The 20,278-nt window shown below is 36.8% G+C and overlaps 1 protein-coding gene across 6 annotated transcripts in view; it reads right to left on the bottom strand.

Moving 5' to 3' along the window:
- Positions 1 to 20,278, bottom strand: part of col11a1a (collagen, type XI, alpha 1a) — a 73,005-nt gene that overhangs the window by 28,731 nt on the left and 23,996 nt on the right. For all 6 annotated transcript variants that reach the window (XM_079602374.1, XM_079602371.1, XM_079602375.1 and 3 more), the window contains 27 exons: positions 19,920 to 19,982; positions 19,239 to 19,280; positions 19,012 to 19,074; positions 17,047 to 17,121; positions 15,682 to 15,765; positions 15,252 to 15,308; positions 13,710 to 13,763; positions 13,576 to 13,629; positions 13,403 to 13,456; positions 13,235 to 13,288; positions 12,275 to 12,328; positions 12,131 to 12,175; positions 11,910 to 11,963; positions 11,785 to 11,829; positions 10,906 to 10,959; positions 9,664 to 9,708; positions 9,196 to 9,249; positions 8,172 to 8,216; positions 7,760 to 7,813; positions 7,628 to 7,672; positions 6,808 to 6,861; positions 6,603 to 6,710; positions 6,399 to 6,452; positions 3,595 to 3,648; positions 720 to 764; positions 540 to 593; positions 413 to 457 (listed from right to left, as the gene is read on the bottom strand). In XM_079602374.1, the coding sequence (XP_079458500.1) occupies positions 413 to 457; positions 540 to 593; positions 720 to 764; positions 3,595 to 3,648; positions 6,399 to 6,452; positions 6,603 to 6,710; positions 6,808 to 6,861; positions 7,628 to 7,672; positions 7,760 to 7,813; positions 8,172 to 8,216; positions 9,196 to 9,249; positions 9,664 to 9,708; positions 10,906 to 10,959; positions 11,785 to 11,829; positions 11,910 to 11,963; positions 12,131 to 12,175; positions 12,275 to 12,328; positions 13,235 to 13,288; positions 13,403 to 13,456; positions 13,576 to 13,629; positions 13,710 to 13,763; positions 15,252 to 15,308; positions 15,682 to 15,765; positions 17,047 to 17,121; positions 19,012 to 19,074; positions 19,239 to 19,280; positions 19,920 to 19,982 (1,509 nt within the window). The remainder of the gene's footprint in view (positions 1 to 412; positions 458 to 539; positions 594 to 719; positions 765 to 3,594; positions 3,649 to 6,398; positions 6,453 to 6,602; positions 6,711 to 6,807; positions 6,862 to 7,627; positions 7,673 to 7,759; positions 7,814 to 8,171; positions 8,217 to 9,195; positions 9,250 to 9,663; positions 9,709 to 10,905; positions 10,960 to 11,784; positions 11,830 to 11,909; positions 11,964 to 12,130; positions 12,176 to 12,274; positions 12,329 to 13,234; positions 13,289 to 13,402; positions 13,457 to 13,575; positions 13,630 to 13,709; positions 13,764 to 15,251; positions 15,309 to 15,681; positions 15,766 to 17,046; positions 17,122 to 19,011; positions 19,075 to 19,238; positions 19,281 to 19,919; positions 19,983 to 20,278) is intronic.

Genomic DNA, 20,278 nt, shown 5'->3' with positions numbered 1-20,278 from the left:
TTTTATAAAGTAAAGTACAATGTAGCTACAGGCAACAGGCTTTTGACATGCTTAAAAAATCCTACAGATTCAGACTGAAAACCGGAATAAATAAAGAGGAAAACACTGAACAAACGAGAACAGGATTACACAGCAGATATAAACAGTACAACATGAGATTTCGAGTGATGTGAGTCTTGGACAACAGCCTTCCAGTGGTCTAATGCTCAAGAGCTCTTCATAAATCTATAATAGCTTCCAGACGAAAACATAGGTCTGGTGATAAGTCCTCTTATCTGGAGTACACCCACATGCTGAGCTAATCCTCACTGCGCTTCCTCTCGGAGCGCTACAAGCCGCACACCACCTCACTGTAGATGGAATGATGGGATGACAATGTTTTCTGCTGCAATGCATTCTTGGTGGCACTTACTCTCTCTCCGGGTGGACCAGGTGGACCGTCGTTGCCTGCTGTGCCCTGTGGGATAATGAGAGAGGTGAAGCATAAGGACTGTGCAACGGAAGTGATTGACACAAGCACAGTCTGAAGGAAGTAGTACCTTAGGGCCTGGTTTTCCCGTTGGGCCTCTGGCACCGCGCGAGCCACGGGGACCCTAAAAATTCAGAATAATTAAGACTTAGTGACTTGCATAATTAAAATCAGCATAAATGCTTATTATTGTAATGCAAATTTAAGTGGAAATTGAAGGTGATTGGAAAAGTGCTGAAGCATTACATACCGTCGGACCTCTTTGCCCTCTTGGACCAGATTTCCCTGCCACCCCCTTTGAAAAGAAAGAAAAATGAGTGTGGTAAAAATTGAGGGTGAATTCAATAGCTACACAAAGCAAATCCAATCGCTGCAGCTGTTGCCGCTCTTTTTTGCCAAGATGAGATGGCAGTGTGTACAGGGGAAAACAAGCATTGGAAACCTTCCCCTAGGATTTCTGGGAGCCACAGCAATATTTGTTTCAGATGAGGTGTAGTAAAAGCACACAAACATACACATATACACTGGCATTTTGCTCCCTGCACACGATCTAAACACTCGGAAATATAGCAGCTAACTTGACATTTAATTATGAATAATCATAAATGCTTAAAGCACAGTTGCTTTTTCACTGAGAGGTTTCCCATGAACAATATTGGAAAAACACAAGGTTTGTTTCTAAGTGAGAGCATTTCGCACTACAATAATAGATGAGAATATCTCGAAGGAAATACTTGATTAGTTTTCCCCGGTGGTCACCACCATTCACCCTTTCTATGCCATATATGAGTCAGTGTTTTTTTTTTTCTGTATATGCAATTTCAGTCAGCATGGGTTTAACATTTTACATTTTTTAAAAGTTTCCATCTATTTAATATTGGTACAGGTATTTCACTCTTGTTAGTGCTTCAGATTTACATTAAATACTTACTTATTAATGTATCTTTAGCATACTGCTTATAAGAAATGGTCACAAACATATACAGTATACACTTATCCATTACTTTGATAAACAAAATGCATCAAAATGTAAGTGGAATTTTACACAGTAAACCGCAGGCTCTCTTAAGCACAACAGTGCTAAAATGCTGCTAACTCTCTTAATAAGGTATTTTTTTAGTGTTGAAAGTGATAGCCAATCAAACAAAACTAAATAAAATGTAATTTAAAAACATAATGTGCATAGGGGATAAGCTAAGCTAGTAGGCTAGTCGGCCTAGTATGCTAAGCTAGTACACTGAGCGGTAACTTGAAAAAAGAAAAGCTAACTAAAAAAACTAAACAAATTTTAATTTCATTTACAGCTCTGGTTATTTACTGTTATAAGCTAAATATAATTTAAATGTCATTAATGGTCATAATAATATAGTTTAGACAACCTGTACGTCATAAAGTGACTTTGTAAGATTTCTAATCAGGCACTGAATAGTTTCAGTCAGTGGAATTTCTCTGGACTCAATTTAAAGGGCACCTATTATGGAATTTTGAAATTTACCTTTCATGTAGTGTGTAACATAGATCTAAGTGAACAAAAACATCCTGCAAAGTTTGAAATATGAAAGTGCACCGTATATAAAGTTATTGTCTATCAAAAGTAAGAGTCGACTCTGAGTCATTTTTATGAATCGTTAGAAGACCGAAGCTTTTTCTCTGACTAGATGACGTCAACTTGTCAAGTTATTTGAATACGACACGCCCACTTATTGCGCTCCAAGGCCAGGGAAAACTAACGTGAAAACATCATGGCGACGAGACGCTGTGTTCTGAAGTGCGACTCAAAAAAGACAACTTTTTTCATCTGCCCAAGGAGGAGCATTTGAAGACTAAGTGGCTACAATTCATATAACTATACCACAGAAGTATAGTCCGAGCCTTGTGCTTTGTTCGCGCCATTTTGAAGATGATTGCTTTACGAACTTAAATGCAATCAAACTGGGATTCGCGAGCCGGCTGATATTGAAGGAAGGTTCAGTTCCAAGTGTATTTGCATCAGCTTCCTCCTCCGTATCACAACCTGTAAGTGTTATTAATAATTGTTGCTTTTATGTTTTATGTAGCATGCTTAATAATTATTTTGTTTGTTGTGTAAGCACCGTTTAGCTTCTAGGTCTTCAATGACAATTGTATTGAGATATGTGAAGTGTTTGTCGTTGTTTTCGGAGTTGTCTTAAAGAATAGAGTAATACCTCGTACTAGTAACGTAACTGCATTTTTTTTATTTTTATTTTGTAAAAACGTTATGTTTATGCATCGGGCTAACGCAAACAAAGACTGATTGTGCTTTTACAATATGAACTCTGGGCTATGCTCGCTAACATTAAATTCTTTATCTTATTTTTAGTTTTTTTACTACAAACTAAAGCAGTGGACTATAATCATTATTATAACAAAATTGAATTGATAAAAGCATCATTGTACTCCGTGTTAAACAATAAGTATTATCTCTGTAAACACTGCTGGGTCATCTGACCAATCAACGCAGATTAGCGTCGCGCAAAGGAGGGGTTTGAAAAACGAGTCATTGAACGAATCATTTGGGAGTCGGTGAGCAAATCAGGTAAAAATAAATGCATATTATACGACAACAAAAGTGTTTTTTGTCATTGCATGCATGTAAAACTGTTGTTGGGGACTCCCTAAACAACATTAGGAACATTTTAAATGTCATAATAGGTGCCCTTTAACAAGAGGAAACTAATTTTAATGAAACTACTTCGATTTTACTGCATACCATGTAAAACGTCCGTAAAGGTAAATTTATGGTAAGTGTGAAGGTAAATGCAAAGGCAAATGTAATGGGTAAACATGAAGAGAAAAAGTAACTATAGCCTATTTGTAAAAGTAAATGTAAAGGAGAAAAAGAGATGACCTTTGACTTAATGGATTTATGCACTTTTGCATACTTTCTGAAAGTGAATAGTTTTCCAGGTGCGTGATCATCGCTGAATCATGTGAACACAACCGTTCCAGCAGCTTTTGTTGTCAGGTATTGATTCGTGTCCGTGTTTTTGTACAAAGTCATCATACAAATCCTTTCATAAAAGGAATCAATCAGCCTTTTTTCATGTGTTTGTTATAATGCAGTGTGCACTTCACACAAAGCAGGTTGGAAGAATCCATCTCACCCTGGCTCCTTTCTCTCCGTTGGCTCCTGGGAATCCGGGGAAACCGGTCGAACCCTGCAAATCAAAGAAAAAGACTTAAGGGAGGAAGGGAAGGCAGCAAGACCTGCATATTAATGAGGGATGAACTCCAAGAGTCCCGACTCTCCTACTGATTCCGACAGTTAAATGCCATTACAATCTGTTAGCATTAGCATCTTTGGTTTAGCTACTTCCACTGTAGAGTTTTAAATAGCTGTGAGACCGCTGTGTCCCAATTGTTGGCAAGCTTTTTTCTAAGAATAATAATAGACGTGAATGCGTATGATACAGTATATCCCAAGATAAACAAGGTCAATCTCGATTATCAGTTTCCTTGTTTTGTTTGCACAAGACTAAGCGCAGGAGAGCTCGGGAAGGGCTTGTCAGTGTGGAAATACAACAGGGTCCACCAAGGATGGAGGACGATATAATCAACCAAAACAACAGATGTTGGATGAAAACAAATGGCCACTCAGTCAGATAAACAACCAAACATAGTTAAGATTAAGAGTCACTACTGATGCGTCTTAATCGCTCTCATTCTCACTACCTGTCAGTTTCTTTCTCTCATTCTCAGTGCAGTAAATTAAAAACAGCTTACCCACGTTCCTCAATCCTGGCAGCAGTATAAGCATTCAAGAAAGAAAATCAATACACTGTTTTACACATTCCTTTTAAGGCCAGGCCTCAGAGTCATGCCCTGCAGAAATCAGGTTTGATTTACCATAAAAGATATTATGAATCTGTAAAGGTGAGACACTGACGAATAAGCAATGACACTCTATAAAACAATGCCACAACTCTGAAGCGAGTAACCACTCAGACAGTGATGGCTGGTCTTCAAAAGTGCACTTCATGATAATTTGAGAGTTGGCAGGCTGTTTGAATCCATTCCAGAGATGATGGCATGTCAAAGTGCTTGTAATCACATCACTTGTCTGCCGTTCGTTAATGCTGCTAAATAGAAGCGGATTTACGAGACTGTAAATCTACCACCGTAGTCAGCACCTCTGCTAGGACTGGGCTTTTTTCCATATTACCGGTATTCCAGTCAATTCAAGATAAGCATTAAAGGTGAAATATGTAATTTCTACTCTACTATCGGCACCGAAAGGAACTGCAAAAATAGTGAATTAGGTTTCCCGAACACTCGGAGAAACAAAACCTCACGCCACTGGTTGAGCCTGTGGAGTAAATCGGGACATTCAAACTAACAGAGTGAGGTTTTGATAGAGTAACATAGCAACATTGTATAATATAGTATGTTAAATTGAGTGGCCTGCTAAAAAGTTCAGAAAAAAAAACTGGGAATTTTTTTACAACAATTTTTTTTATAAAAATAAAACTCATTCATGTTAATAAATATTACATAAATGTTAATATTTACAAATTTTTATATTGTTGTCTTTATAATATCTTTTTAAGATGGCAGACGCAGCATGTTTGGTACTGAATTCACAAAAAAAAAAAAAAATAAGTGGCTCAAAGGTTAGCTCACCCAAAAATGAAAATTATGTCATTAATTACTCACCCTCATGTCGTTCCAAACCCGTAAGACTTTCGTTCATCTTCAGAACATAAATAAAGATCTTTTTGATTAAATCTGAGTGATTTCTGTCCCTCCATTGACAGCTAAGCAACTACCACTTTGACACTTCAAAAAGTTCATAAAGAGATCGTAAAACGAATCCGTATGAATTGAGCGATTTAGTCAAAAATTTCTGAAGAGACACGATCGCTTTATATGATGAACACATTTAATTTAGGCTTTTATAAACATAAACCTTATACACACACATCAGTTGTGGTAAACCAAAGCTCAAGCATGTTCACTTGACGTGAAACAACAGAGCTTCTACAAGAATCAATGAGGTTTGTTCTCACACATCAAGCTAATACGATTGAGCTCGTTTATGTTTGCTGATCAATGTTTATATATGAATAAAAGCCTAAATTCAATCTGTTCATCATATTAAACGATCAAGTCTCTTCAGAAAAATTGGACTAAACCGCACGAATCATTACAATCTCTTCATGAACTTTTTGAAAGTGGGAGTTGTATATGACAGAAATCACTCAGATTTAATTTAAAATATCTTTATTTGTGTTTTGAAGAAAAACGAAAGTCTTACAGGTTTGGAACGAAATTAGTAATTGACGTGAAGTAATCTTCCAATGGTATAAGGACATATTAAAAAAAATCTCAGAAAACAAGTCATTACCTTAAAGCAGCTTTTTATCTTGTGCAGTTTTGCCACTCATATATATTTAGTTTTAGGATGTTAAGATATTTTTGATTGACAAAAATAACTGATTATAAACGACCATACAACGCACTTACAGATTTAACAAGCAATGCGCAATATTGTGAACTGAAAACTCGGTCTTTTCAATTTTACCAACTAGCTGCCTGTAATGACGTCAACATTATAGAAGGTTTCCAGACCTCCAAGACCACTTAAGGTCTAATTTGGGGCTGGCTTGAACCAGATTGGGTACTGCTGTTACAGCTGATGCTGTTGTTGATGAAAGGCGCTGAGGTCTGACACATGCATCTGTGCTCAGAGTTCTCCTCACTGCCTGCGTGACCAGCATCCCCAACAGCACAGGGAACAATCCTGGCAAGAGCTCCTCATTTTAAAAGAGCCTTACTCGGTGCAGCATGCATAATGCATTTACAGGAGGGCATTAGTTCATGCTAATGAGCCGAGATGTTGTTTAGCTCATAAGTGAAACAATCGTGATGCACGAACAGGTGTCATGTTCAATATAAGTGCATACTGTACCTTTGGCCCTTGACGTCCTGGATAGCCAGGCAATCCCGGAACACCAAGTTTGCCCTGGGGAAAAAACAAGCCAAAGATCATTAGTGCAGGACAAACAAAATCTAATTTAATATTAATATTCAAAACACAAACTCTGCATCACTTCCTGATTTCCCACGCCTCGCTAAACTAATCACAGTAAACCGAAATCAACAAGCAGCGTACCTTTTCTCCAGCAGGTCCCAGGGGTCCAGATTCACCGTTGGGGCCCGAACGACCCTTCGGGCCTTCCGGTCCATCCTCACCTCTGGGTCCAGCCAATCCAAGTTCACCCTGAACATACACAGAAAATAACCCAATCAGTGCAGCCCTTCATAGGGTAAAATTAGCTTGGGCTGGAAGCCAGCAAGGCTAGAGGCTGTTTATTTACCCTGTCGCCTTTGAGACCCATGTCTCCCTTGAAACCCGGGAAACCATCCTCACCCTGAAAAGTAGGATGAGAAGAAAATACATTATGGAAAACATATAGTGATGAAGCTATAGCTTCTGCATATAAATACAACAATCAATTATTTGGAGTTGTGCTAGACCTCCATCTGCTGACAATAAAGCAGTACTGCAACACTATCAATTACATGTATTCAGTCTGGAAGGAACAATATTGTGAATATGGAGAAAAGTATGCTAATTATTATGATTTATGGTGGTGATTTATGATTGAATTCTCATTTTTTTGTCACTAAGCTTCTGAATCTTTCACATTAATTTGCAAGATGCAACTTTGTGACCACAATACCTGCATTGTCAACTCAACTAATGCTTTATTTATGTGGATATGGACACACTCCGTTTTGTAATGATGGTGCTGCAACCCAACAGTCAATTGAGTATCATTGTCAAACATTTACGACTGCAATCTGATTAGCATTAATTTCAAAATGAGTCGATGGTTTTTGAAAAAGGGAAAGAAGAGGTTTGCGTGGATCTGGATGTACTTAATGTTGATGGAGTGATTTTTTTGTCTTGAATAAGTGTTATGACACTCTCTCTGCATGATTAAACAGCACTTGTGATGTGATGTTTAAGTGGACAGAATGTGTAGTAGCTATTGAACTCTTTTTATGCAGATTTACTGACCAGTATGTCATTGCAGTGATTCTTAATACGAGTTATAACGTCAAGCTGAAGGTAAAGCATGACGCAGAATCCTTCCCTATCTTCTTTTAGATAAGATGTGGATTTATGCATACCTTCTCTCCTTTGCCTCCCTTCAGACCACGAACGCCGTCAGCGCCCTATAAGACCGATAGCATGTGATCAAGCAAAGCACACAAACTCATCGCACACCAATAAATCTCTATCAAACACAAAAACTGCTTTACCTTCACACCGCGAGGGCCAGGATAGCCGATGGGGCCCTGGGGACCAGGCTGGCCCTGAAAATGACAACATTGAAAAATTATGAAATGTGTGTGGCGAGGAATGAAAATCCATGGCTGAAGTAACCTTGCAAGAGGTTTATAGCACAAAACACACAGATCAAAAACTTTCAAACACGGACTTCTTAATCTGAAATTTAATTAAACATTCAAACTTCCTAATTGAGACTAAATGTATAATGTATAAAAAAGGCAGTTAGCAAATAACTATCAAAATAATATTATTTGTTCACTTTTGCAGTTTTACTGGTCTGATAGCTAACTGATCATAAACTGATAATAAAAAAAGATTCCAATTGAAAATCCAATTGATCAAGACATAATGTAAATACTCCCAAAAAATGTGTTAGCTTACCAAAGCGCCTTTCTCTCCAGGTGGGCCTTCTTTACCAGGATGTCCCTGTAGAATAAAGACATATATTTATTATAAAGTGACAGAGAGACATAACCGACTGTTTAGTGTCTAGTAGTTCTCAAAGATTGCTATCTAAAAATTTAGTTTTGAGTCACAAAACACATTTTCTCTGCTATGAAGTTCAGTTTTGGAGATAACGCTTTACAAGTAATGCAAGTTACATAATCAGATAACTTTGTATAAGTAACTAGTAAAGTGATGCATTACTTTCAAATTTACAAAAAAAATATTTGAGTTACTACTGAGAACTGAATACTTTGTTTTCCCATTTATTGACTGACAGGAGTAAGTGCAGAGGCGTTGTGTGCGCTGTGTGAACATGATGGTTATTGTAATATAGACTAAATGTAATCATGCAATTACTCATTTCGCTGCAAAAACAGATTCAGAATTCCTCAAAATTAAATGAGTGTTGAACTTTCTTTCCAGTGTCTTATTCTTCAGAAATCTAGAATGACAGCACAGCTGAAAGGTTTGTTTGAGCAGCGCCCTCTACTGTACAGGAGTGAATATGCATTTCCATCAGCCAGAGTCTTATTCATTTCACTTTGGGTGTAAAAGGGTCTTTACATTTGCCCAAAAATGTAACTTTTTATGTGTATTATTACAAAACAAACAAGCAAGCCTAGCCCAGGTGAGAAAAAGTAACACAAATGTAACGTAACATTACTTTCCATAACAAGTAACATAATTATACTTTTTAAGGAAGTAATGCAATATTGTAGCACATCACTTTTAAAGTAACTTTCCCCAACATTGACGATGCTTCTATGATATCAATAATATAGAGCATGTTTGGTATGCAAAATGTGTATAAAGATAAAGAATCAGTTGAGGTCTTTGTCCAATTTTTAGACAACAGTCTAAATCATTATAATGATACTGTGAAATGTATTTCAATCATCACCTATCAGTAGTTTAGTAGACATGAATCACTTAGTGTATTCGTATCACTGATACTTACAGGAGGTCCATCAGCGCCGGGCAATCCAGGCAAACCAGACCTTCCATGAGGACCCTGTATGAAGAGACAGAGAAAAAGAGCTTCCATTGGATTAAGAAGGATTTCTAAGACCACAGATGCCCTACAGGAAAAAACATGCACTGAATCGTGATCCATCCGTCTTATGAAAAAGGAAGTACGCTCGAAAATGAATGCTACAGAAATAAATGCATGTTCCAATGATGTATGATCTATCCTGCTCTGAAACTCCATTTAACATTTGCATTTATTCATTTATCCAAAGCAAAGGAGCAAAAAAAAATATATATATATATATATATATATATATATATATATAAGGGATAAGTAATAAAGAACCAACAATATTATCTAAAGCTTTATATCACCATGATATGTTAGATAATCTTTCTTTTTGCTCTCATTTTTTCTCTTGAGAATTATATGCATGAAAAACTACAGAAAACGTACTTTTTCCCCAGGCGGTCCGATAGGGCCTTGTGGACCTGGAAGACCCTGTACAACAGAAAACAGACAGCAAACATCAAGCTTTGTTGCCATGGCAACGGGGTGGGTGTTGGGGGGGGGGGGGGGGGGGGGATAGGTGTGTGGTACAGAGGAGTCTTTCCTGATGACTTACACCCAATAATAGACGTATTGTATTGTCCCTGTGTGTGTGTTGGCAGGGTCATTCGTGTTTGCACAGTTGTGCTTGAAGAGTGTGTGCGTACACACGCGATTACTATGTGTGTGTTTACAGTGTCTGATTCTGTGTATTTGTGAATGTAAGAGTGTGTGTGCTGTCCAGGAGTTCACTCCGGGGAAATTTGATCTCCCCGCTCTGATTGGACCGCTGCAGGTGGGGCGTTATGAATGAGACGCTTTCAGCTGCCCACTTCCTCTGGGCCCAGCAGAGGCTTACAGAAATATTTCAGATCATTTCATCGTGCCCTGTGAGATTCAGTGCGACAAAGCCGTTCGGAAGTAAGATTGGTGGGGATGAGAAAAAAAAAAAAAAAAAAAATTCATGAATTGGGCTGAATAATAATTCAGAACTCAGCCCATAATTGAGAAGAAAATCAAAGATATGGTATACTGCAAAAAAAAAAAAAAAAAAAAAAAAAAAATTATAAAATTTTTTAAAATTATAAATAAAACAGATCGCTAGAGTTGCATTTTCCACTTCAAAATTTCAGGTTTAATTCAGTGTTACTTACTGTTTCTTTGTAATTGGTTCTACCCCAAATTTTTTAAATGTAGAGAGAATGAAATATGACGAAACTAGCATGTTTGTGTGACAATTAATATATGTAATTTAGTGTATAAATAAAGATTTAATGTAATATATTTATTTTAATATACTGTATAATATATATTTCTATATACTAATACTATATTATTGTTTCACTTTTACTTCACTGTTTTTATTTTAATTTAACACATAAGACAATACTTTCTTTCCAAAATATTAAAATATTAGAGGGATTGCACCTAAGATATAATTTAGAAGAAAAAAAAGAAATCCCCATGACTTTTTCATGACCTTTAAAATTTTGGTGACATTTCCAGGACCTTGGGAACAAAATAACAAATAAAATTGCAATGATACAAAATCAACCAAACTGGATCTTGCTAAATTCTCAATCAATACTCAATACTCAATCCTAGTAAAACCTGCGAGGTTGTGTGTCTGAAGTGTGTGTTTGTACTCACCTGTGTTCCTGGGATTCCCTGCTGTCCAGGAGGGCCCGGCTCTCCCTGGGGTCCCTGTTCAACAGAAAAAGATGCTTTGCATCAACTGTGTGTGTTGACATGCGAGCTTTATTTGCTAATGCAAATATGATGCTAAAACACGTGATGGTGAACACGATGCTGACAATTAAAGGCGGCAGGCCATTATACCATGTAAGCTTGAGGCCAGCTAACAAATAGGATATGTTTTAAGAACATTTTGCTAACATTCCCATTAAGTTCTAAAATATTATTTCTGAAAGTCCTCTGAATGTTACGTCTAGTTTTGTGCTAACATTTTGAGAACATTAGACCAAATAACTTTGACCGAACATTACTGGAAGAATTTTTGCTTATAGCTCCCTTATGGTTAGCTGGGAGAATGCGAGTAGGTCTACTACATTATATGATTCAACTATTCTCATATTTGACAGTACATTCACCCGAAGTTTTAAAGTGTGTTTAGTTACTGTACAAGATTGACTGCCATACGAGTAGCTTCTTTTTCATGGCATATCAGTTTAAGTTCTGCAAAAAAGCTCTTCAATATATCTGAGGGGTCTTGACTTAGCATTTATCCTGAATTAGCTGTTTTCATTAGTCATAATTTGGTTTCTGAAAAACAGAAGATGTTTCGGATTTGATGGAGCCATTTTGTTACACAATGTTTATTCATCCACCAGCGTTGTTACTGTGGCAGTAAGTAATGCGATTTAAGCTTCACAGTAGTCTGTTTTCGGCCTATAGATTCAACAAGGCCACAACACATTCAAAACCCACAGAGATTTACTCAATATTATCAGCATGCTACTCTGATTTTATCTTACAAAATGCCAGGTTTATAAGATCCATGTCTCTTACCATGTTTCCTTTGGGACCATGTGGACCATCAACACCAGCAATGCCCTGCAGAAATCAATTGTGAAAGATTAGAAGCGAGCAATCAGCATGAGATCCACAAGATTATACATTTAAAGTTCACTTACAGGTTGTCCAGGAGGTCCAGGAGGGCCTCGAGGGCCGAGCAGACCTCGCGGCCCCTGAGATAAAAAGAGATATAAAAGGTCCTGATTTAAAAGGGCAAGTATTCTCATCTGAATTTTAATAGGAATCATAATAGGCTGATGGGTGGGTGTCTCTGCCCCCTGGTGGCAGACTACAAATAATACAGTTCTTCTTCTTCTTCTAAAAAAAAGGACACACTTACGCTCTCACCAGCAAGTCCTCTTGGTCCAATCTCTCCATCTTCTCCCTGAAAAGAGAAAGAAGTGAATATGGTTATAACGGCTGAACCAGTGAAATGACGGAAATGGTTGTTTTTGTTCTTCAGGAGATTCAGAAAAGCACTTACTCTTGGTCCGTCTTCTCCGGTAGGTCCATGGGGACCAGGAGGACCATTCTCACCCTGTCATAAAGAGACATCAAACTTTATTACATCTAACTTAATATAGAATCTTTTCACCTTTGCTTGCAAGTGATCTAGGGAGCCATTTTGGGTCCCTATAATTATTACCTTTGTTGAGATGGGAACAGGATGGAAATACCCCACTGTAGGGTTTCCTAAGTAGAAGACTCTTTCTACGTCTTCTCAGTACCATATATTTATAAAAAGGTGAAAATAAGCATTTTAACACATTTTTGTTTGTTGGTGCTTATTACTGAATTAGATTTTATGCACCAAAATAATGATGAATTATTGAATTATGTATATTTTATGTACCTTTTATTATTGTTACTTTTCGTTGGTACATGGCATTTATTGCAAAGAAATATCAAATTTAGCTAATGTAAATTTAGCGCAATATAAAAATGCTAATCAATAGCATTATGGTAATAATCCGCAAAAATACTTTGATAAAAATAAGCTGTTTTATATGCCTGTTTGGAAGCAAGTTAGAAAAATGATAGTGGGGATAGATGGGAAATAAAAAAATAAAAATAAAAAAAAAAGGGAGTTAAACGAATTGGGCAATATAATAATTCAGAATTCAGCTTATGAATTAATGTCTTTAAGCCCATAGCTCAATCAAAGCCTAAGATAATGCAATATGAAGAAACTAACTGTTTGTGGCATATTGTATAATTTTTTTTTCCTGATTTTATTTTAACACAATATACAAAGTTACCACACTTTCTTTTTTTAAATCTTAAAGGAGTTGCACAAAAGAGGAGGTAATATAGAAATTAGCATAAGCTGGACAATTGTCGTGAACCTCTTCGTCTGCTTTTTACAACCCCCTCTACACATGATAATTTACTCTGATTTTACTGTATTTGTCTATTGAATTGTTCTGTGTGTGTTCATACTCACCCTGTGTCCCTTTTCACCGGGCAGACCCGGAAGCCCATCAAAACCTCTGTCGCCCTGTGAAGAAGACCAGGTAAAACAGTCAAGCAATATAATATATACTGTATAACGGCACAATACTGTCTGTAATAGCATATATGGCATATATGTGGGTGAGAATATTTCTTGTACCTTAGATCCAGATTCTCCAGGCATCCCACGGGCCCCGTCGGATCCAGCACGTCCCTGTCACAGAGATCAGAGATTATATACTGGAACCATAATGTATCTATACACTAACTAAAAAATAGCTTATTCAAGAAATGTATATGTGTGCGTGTGAAAGATAAAGAGAAATCTCTCACTCTCTTGCCAGATTTTCCCATTTGCCCTGGTGGGCCTTGGATGCCCCTTGGACCCTATGGTGGAAAGATATATGTTTATTTAGGTAAATATTTCTGTAGTTATGGGCTGTATGATGATGGGTGGTGTGTCTTACCTGAGGACCAGGGTCTCCACCCTCTCCCTTCAGTCCAGAAGGACCTGGAAGACCCTGAATGTGTTTGACATTAGAGAGATGCATTAGACCAACACTAGACCAAACCAACACAACACATCTGAACACAGTTACAGAAAGATTGAAATGCCTGCAGTATATACAACCAAACAGCAGGTGGCAATCTTTCACAGCATATACAACTCCAGATTGTCCTGCACTCCATAAAAAAAAGCCCAGAATAAAAGTACAGAAGTTAAAATAGTACTTCTGCTGTGCTTTTTTTAGCACCGCACCACATGCATCTAAGAAACTGATGATTTCAAAATAGCAGCTATCCAAGACAGACAGTCCTAGTTTTCTCTCTCTAGCTAATTTAAAATATAATTTAAGAGTTTATTTCTAAAATTGTACCCTACCATAGGGTATCATTTGGAAACCTCAAAGATTCTCATTTGTCTGCTTTTCAAACGACACATCTGAGGATTCGCAACTAGCCATTAAACAGTTCTTGTGATTTCAAAGTCTCAGTCAATGCAGGATACGTATGACATGACATGACTGTGGTTTTCATGCTTATTTGACTTTTTTTGTCATTAGTTTTGTTCTATCTGAGCAGGATCATTTCTCGCCTGAAGTGGTTAGGCTTGAGTTGACTGGCCCATCGTGTTTCAACAGGTCAGACAGTTCATTAATCTGGTTACCTGTCCTCTCGACTCATTGAATAAGTAGTAAAAGAAAAGATGTTGTGCTAATATTGGAGCTCAAGCACATTGTCCCACTTAGTGGGATGATCCGAGTTGTACAAATTATATATCATACTTGCTGAATGAAATCCAATATTTGTTTCGCTCTAGCACGTCACGCTTTCTCAAAAAATATGATGTGCATTTCATTGCGTTTCTGCTTTTGACAAGGTGAAGAAGTCTTGTATTATACATTGAAAGACACGATACCTATTTTTCTCTGAGCCAGGATAGAACTATTTGTTCACTTCTCAGCCCATTTTCACATATATGTCATTATTTTATGCCTAATCCTGATTTCAAGGTTAGAATTATGGCGAGTGACTGAAGGAAATGCAAACACAGACAGAAAATGACACATTTCATGAAAAAAAGCTGATTTATAAACTTGTGTTTATGTAAAGTTCTTTGCAATTAAGTATTCAAACATAATTGTTCCAATCTTTTTCAGATTAAGTTAAAAGACACATTTTGAAATCTTCTTTTTGCAATTAAAATCTTGACATTTAACTTCTTTAAAAAATGTTGATACGTGCATTAAAGCTGATACATACAGTAAACGAAAAAATCTTCTTTCTTAATTTGTGATTTTTTTTTAAATTATATCTTTTCGTTTCGAGATGCAGGGCTGTGCAAGGAATGGGACAGTGATGATGTTTTGCATACTGTATCATTAGTGGTGATGAACTTTAAATCATTACATGAAATTGCATTGCTTAGATTTTCAGTCAGTCAAATGGTCATTCGCAGGCTGATTGGGTGAGACTTTTGCAGAGGTCATGAGGTCATTGAAACTCACCACGGGGCCAGATCTTCCAGTGAGACCCATTGGACCTGATGGACCTCTCATGGCGAGCTGCGGACACAAACCAAAAAGATCAAAATCACCCCAAAATCATCAATCCCGTGCTACGACTGGCCAACATCTACTCTCTTTCCCCAGAGGAGGTGGAGCCGTATGTGCATGTGTCAGGGACAGATCTGAGCGCTCACACTAATCTGCAACACCTGTCAGGGTCGCCCTCCTGCGGGTCGTGAACCTTGCTAGTATTTTTAACTAGTGTCTCCGCATGAGTCAAAGCAGCCTGTGCTGCTCCGTTTCACTCTTGTTTTAGCGCAAACAAGGCCGGAGCAAATCCCCTCTCCACCCTTAGCAAACAGCTGGCTGAAGCTCCGGGGCCATTTGGCCCTTTAATTCTGCTCGCCTGGCCCTGGTCTCGTGTACTCACCCTGGCCTGGGACAGAATGGCCTGAGCCTGGGCCTCCTGAGCCGACACCACCGGACCCTTTTCCCCATCTCCGCCAAACCGGAACTGTCAAACACCAGCAGATTTTCATTTAGAAAAAACATTTCACACCATCATATATACTATAAATATTGAGACAATCCAATACGAAAAGCAACTTTATGAATATTTAATTAGGATTAAGTAGCATTTTCAATACGTTTGAAAAATGTGAAACAATATGCTCTAAAGAAGTGAAGTATGCTGTCATTATTTCGTATGTGTCCTTATTATCTATAACATTTTATACTGTAATATATTGTAAATTCTAGGTTAATCAAATACGAGAAGCTAAATTATGAATATTTAATTGGGATTTAGATGGTTTTCAGTATTTTAAAATCTACTATAACATATCAAAAATTAAATATAAAAATTCGAAAATCTCAAAAATATTTTTAAAAGTATGCAGTCATTATTTTCATTTTTTTTGTCATCATCATTATAACGTCATACTACAATGTACTTCACAGTAAATACTAAGTATATTACTACAATATTAGGAATGTTTCATTAGGATTTAGATGGTTTTCAATACTTTCATAGTAAACAACAAGTTTTAAAGTGAGGTCATTATTTTCATACTGTATAAGTGTCCTTATTATCAATTTTTTTTATACTGTAATATATTGTAAATTCTAGGTTATCAAACACGAGAAGCTAAATTATGAATATTTAATTAGAATTTAGATGGTATTCAATATTTTAAAATCTACAACTAACATATAGAAATATAAAAATATTACTAAAATCAAAAAAGAAAAAATCTAAAGTGAAGTATGCAGTCATTATTTTCATGTATTGCAATAGCATATTTCATCATAACATTTTATACTTTATTATATTATACTGTGCAAACCAATACGAAAATAAATATTATGAATATTTAATAAGGATTTAGATGGAATTTAGCCTATCATCATTACATATAACACTTAATTCAATTGTATACTTTACTATAAATATTAAGTCAATCAAACACGAAAAGCAACATTATGAATATGTAATTTGGATAAAGATGATTTTCAATACATTTTGAAAACAACGATATGTTCTAAAGTATGCAGTCATTTTTTGCATTTATGTATCATTACGTAGCCTATAACTCTTCATACTACAATGTTAGTCATTCAAATAAAAAAAGAAGCATTATCCATTTCAATGATTTTCAATTATGAAAATATTCATATTTAATTCAGATTTAGAGGGGTTTTAATTCCTTTTAAAAACTACTACAAAATCATATATTCATATATAATGTATGAATTATTGCTGAATGCATGATTTTGGTGGATTTCGAGGTCTTACTGGCAACATCAGCATAGTACCAGGGGGTCCTGGCAAGCCATCGGCTCCGGGAAGACCAGCGCGGCCGGGAGGACCCTGAGGAAGCAGGAAGAGAAGGAAAGAGAGGATAAATCAGTAACTTGACACTTCTTGACTTGACAACACCCAGGTAAGAGAATGCCAAGAGAGGAATGAGAAAGGGAGGAAGATCACAGAGCGATAGAGAGAGAGAGACCTCTCACTTCCATTACCCTTAAGTGAAGTCGCCCATTTTAAAGATACTGATTGGTTTCATTTCCAAGCTCATGAGCACAGGGGACACACACTGTGTAACAATTACTTTTGCCTAAATGACACTTTATATCCCCGTCCAGATGGTTCCATGTTGTCTCCACAACGTCCAATTACAACAAATTAAGAAAGGCTTTTACTTTTGCAACAGGTTTAGCTTGGGCAGATGTTGGAACAACACTAATAAAGGATATTAAAAGTCATTTCTGTCACACATAATGTGCTTTTCCCTTCCAATTTACTTACTTATCCATTGTTTTTCAATTTAAATAGCACTGAACGAACGTCTTTAACCGCTGCGCTCGCAGTATTTTGTAGCGTCTCGCGCATGACACAGCATTCTAAAAACACGGCGCTCAAGTTAAAAGAAGCTAAACATTTTTAAAAACGAGATTCAATCTAGAACTTACACTTTGTTCCATTCTGACCAGTGTCGGTAAGTGATTTCACCAAGTACAACATGTTTCTGGATCAACATCTTTGTTTACAGCAACGAGTTTACAGTTAATTTTAGGCTTAAAACCAGGGTTAAGTGCTTCTACATCAGTGTTATTCACATATCATTTCCCTAAGTTACGGGTAGGTTTAAGTTTATGGGTAGGGACAGGGTTAGGACTCAAACTTCAGACAGGAATGTTGTTCCACTATCAACAAAGTATGTTGATCCAGGAACATGTCTTACTTGGCAACATTCACAGGGTAACCAAACTGCATCTCACGATTTTAACAGCAAAAACGCATTCTGTGTGAACCGGCCCTTAGTTTGTTTTTGCATGATGGACAAAATCTTAACAGGAAGTACTCAAGACCTACATAATGTTCACTTCAGTCCCACATTTTATTGATATGCATTTAGTTGTTTAGAAATCCTCTATTTTACTGCTCTTTCCTTTCTGTAGGCTACTTGTAAACTACTAACTGTATCTGTCTACAACTGAAGTATACTCTGCTGCAAGTGAGATTCATCATTAGCATTCTTGTGTATGTGTGTGCGTGTGTGTGTGCTGTTCAATAGAGTGTGTTTTTACGTAGATGTGTAATACCGAAACACAAACCTACCATCTGACTGGCAGACAGACTTTGGAGCTGGTTGGACATTTAAGTTGAAACAGTTTCAGACAGAAGATTGTGAGCAATGGACGTATTTTGCATAGAGATATTGACTTTTGTCAGTTTTAATCAGAAATGTTGTCCCGATTTACCCACTGAGCTATGACTACTCACTCCGATGTGCTCACTGTATTCACTACTGTCTTGCTCTGATTTGTGTTTCTAAAAAAGCAGCTCAGAGTTTCACATCTGAAATCTAAATGTCAGAGAGGGTGTAAATGTGCCCTTAGGGTCAGGAATCTGCCATGACCCCGTTCAGAATAAATTAGCATTATGTACTGTTTACTGACACAAGAGGTCTTTGCGGTTTACTACAGAAAGACTGTTTTTCTAAGCCTTTTTAACCCCTATCAGGATTAAGCTTTTCTCTCTTCATTTGATTTCATTTGAGATGCTTCTTTGGTCACTTCATCAGTGCCTCAATTCTTGTCAAAGACTAATTCAATTTCTGTAAAACAAAAGCGAAAATATGATAGAAAAAGTTGGAGACCTAAACGTTAACTAAGCCTTGTTCAAATCCTGAAAATAACTGTGATCATCGTATGTAAACATAGCCTGGATTCGGAGACTGGAACAGATTCTTACCCTGTCACCAGAATCTCCAGCCGAACCAGGGGGGCCGTGTAAACCTGGAGGGCCCGGAAGACCCTAAAAAAATAAATAAACAGACAGATCTGATCACAATGAGAACCCAATTACCAAAGATTTTAGACCATTTGCTGTTCAGAAAACTCGCTAGAACACATCGGTTGAATATTTCATATTATAACTGATGCAGGAAAAAAATTAAAATTAAAATGCAAGTAACTTACTGCAGGCCCAGGTGGCCCAGAAGGTCCCTCAATCAGCATTCCCTATGAATCAGACAACACAATCTGAATTACAATCAAAAACTGATTGCAACATCAAATTAATAAATGAATATTCATTCACTTTGGCTCATTTCTCGAATTAGATTTCTGTCTCTCAAAACAATAAGTTCAGATCTCTAAACAATTAGTTTCTTGTTCACATCTGTTTTGGAAGATGTGAGCAAAAGAGTAAACACAATTGTCTACAATTTGAAAAATAACTAAATGCACACAGGCTTGTTGTTCAAAACTGATGAGTTGATTCTCAGTGAAACTGTCAAAGGTCTTCACAGCTTTTTTTCATCGTGTACATGCAAAATGATCCATTCAGCTATCAAAATCTGTCAGACATGCATGTATATTCCATAAATATCTGACAAGGAATGTTTGTAATGTCTGCTAAAACTGGCAAATGACCTGCCATTGTAATGAAATAGGAATCCCAATCTTGCTAATCAACCAATCAAGTTTGGAATCATATCTATATATGGAGTTATATATATATGGAGAACATGGAGGAACATCACAACCCTAAACAGCAGCAGTTACAGCAATACTGTATAAATACATGTATATATATTTTGAAAGATATGCCAAAGCGATTGAAAAAAAAAAAAAGTCAAAAATTGCCCTCTCACTCACTGGCTCAATCACTGCAGGCTCTCCCTTCTCTCCTTTCTGCCCCAGATCAGCACCTCTACCCAGCTGCAAACAAACATGAGAGGTTAAATATGACAGTTAGAACGATGGAACAATAGATAAAACGATAGAAAGATAGAAAGATAGAACGAAACGAACGAACGAACGAACGAACGAACGAACGAACGAACGAACGAACGAACGATAGATAGATAGATAGATAGATAGATAGATAGATAGATAGATAGATAGATAGATAGATAGATAGATAGATAGATAGATAGATAGATAGATAGATAGATAGATAGATAGATAGATAGATAGATAGATAGATAGATAGAGGTAAACTATTATGGTTGGTG

This window comes from Phoxinus phoxinus (assembly GCF_949152265.1).
Source record: "Phoxinus phoxinus genome assembly, chromosome: 24".
Taxonomy (NCBI): Eukaryota; Metazoa; Chordata; class Actinopteri; order Cypriniformes; family Leuciscidae; genus Phoxinus; species Phoxinus phoxinus.
The sequence above is the reverse complement of the archived record's forward strand: the minus strand, read 5'-3'. Positions and strand labels throughout refer to the sequence as shown.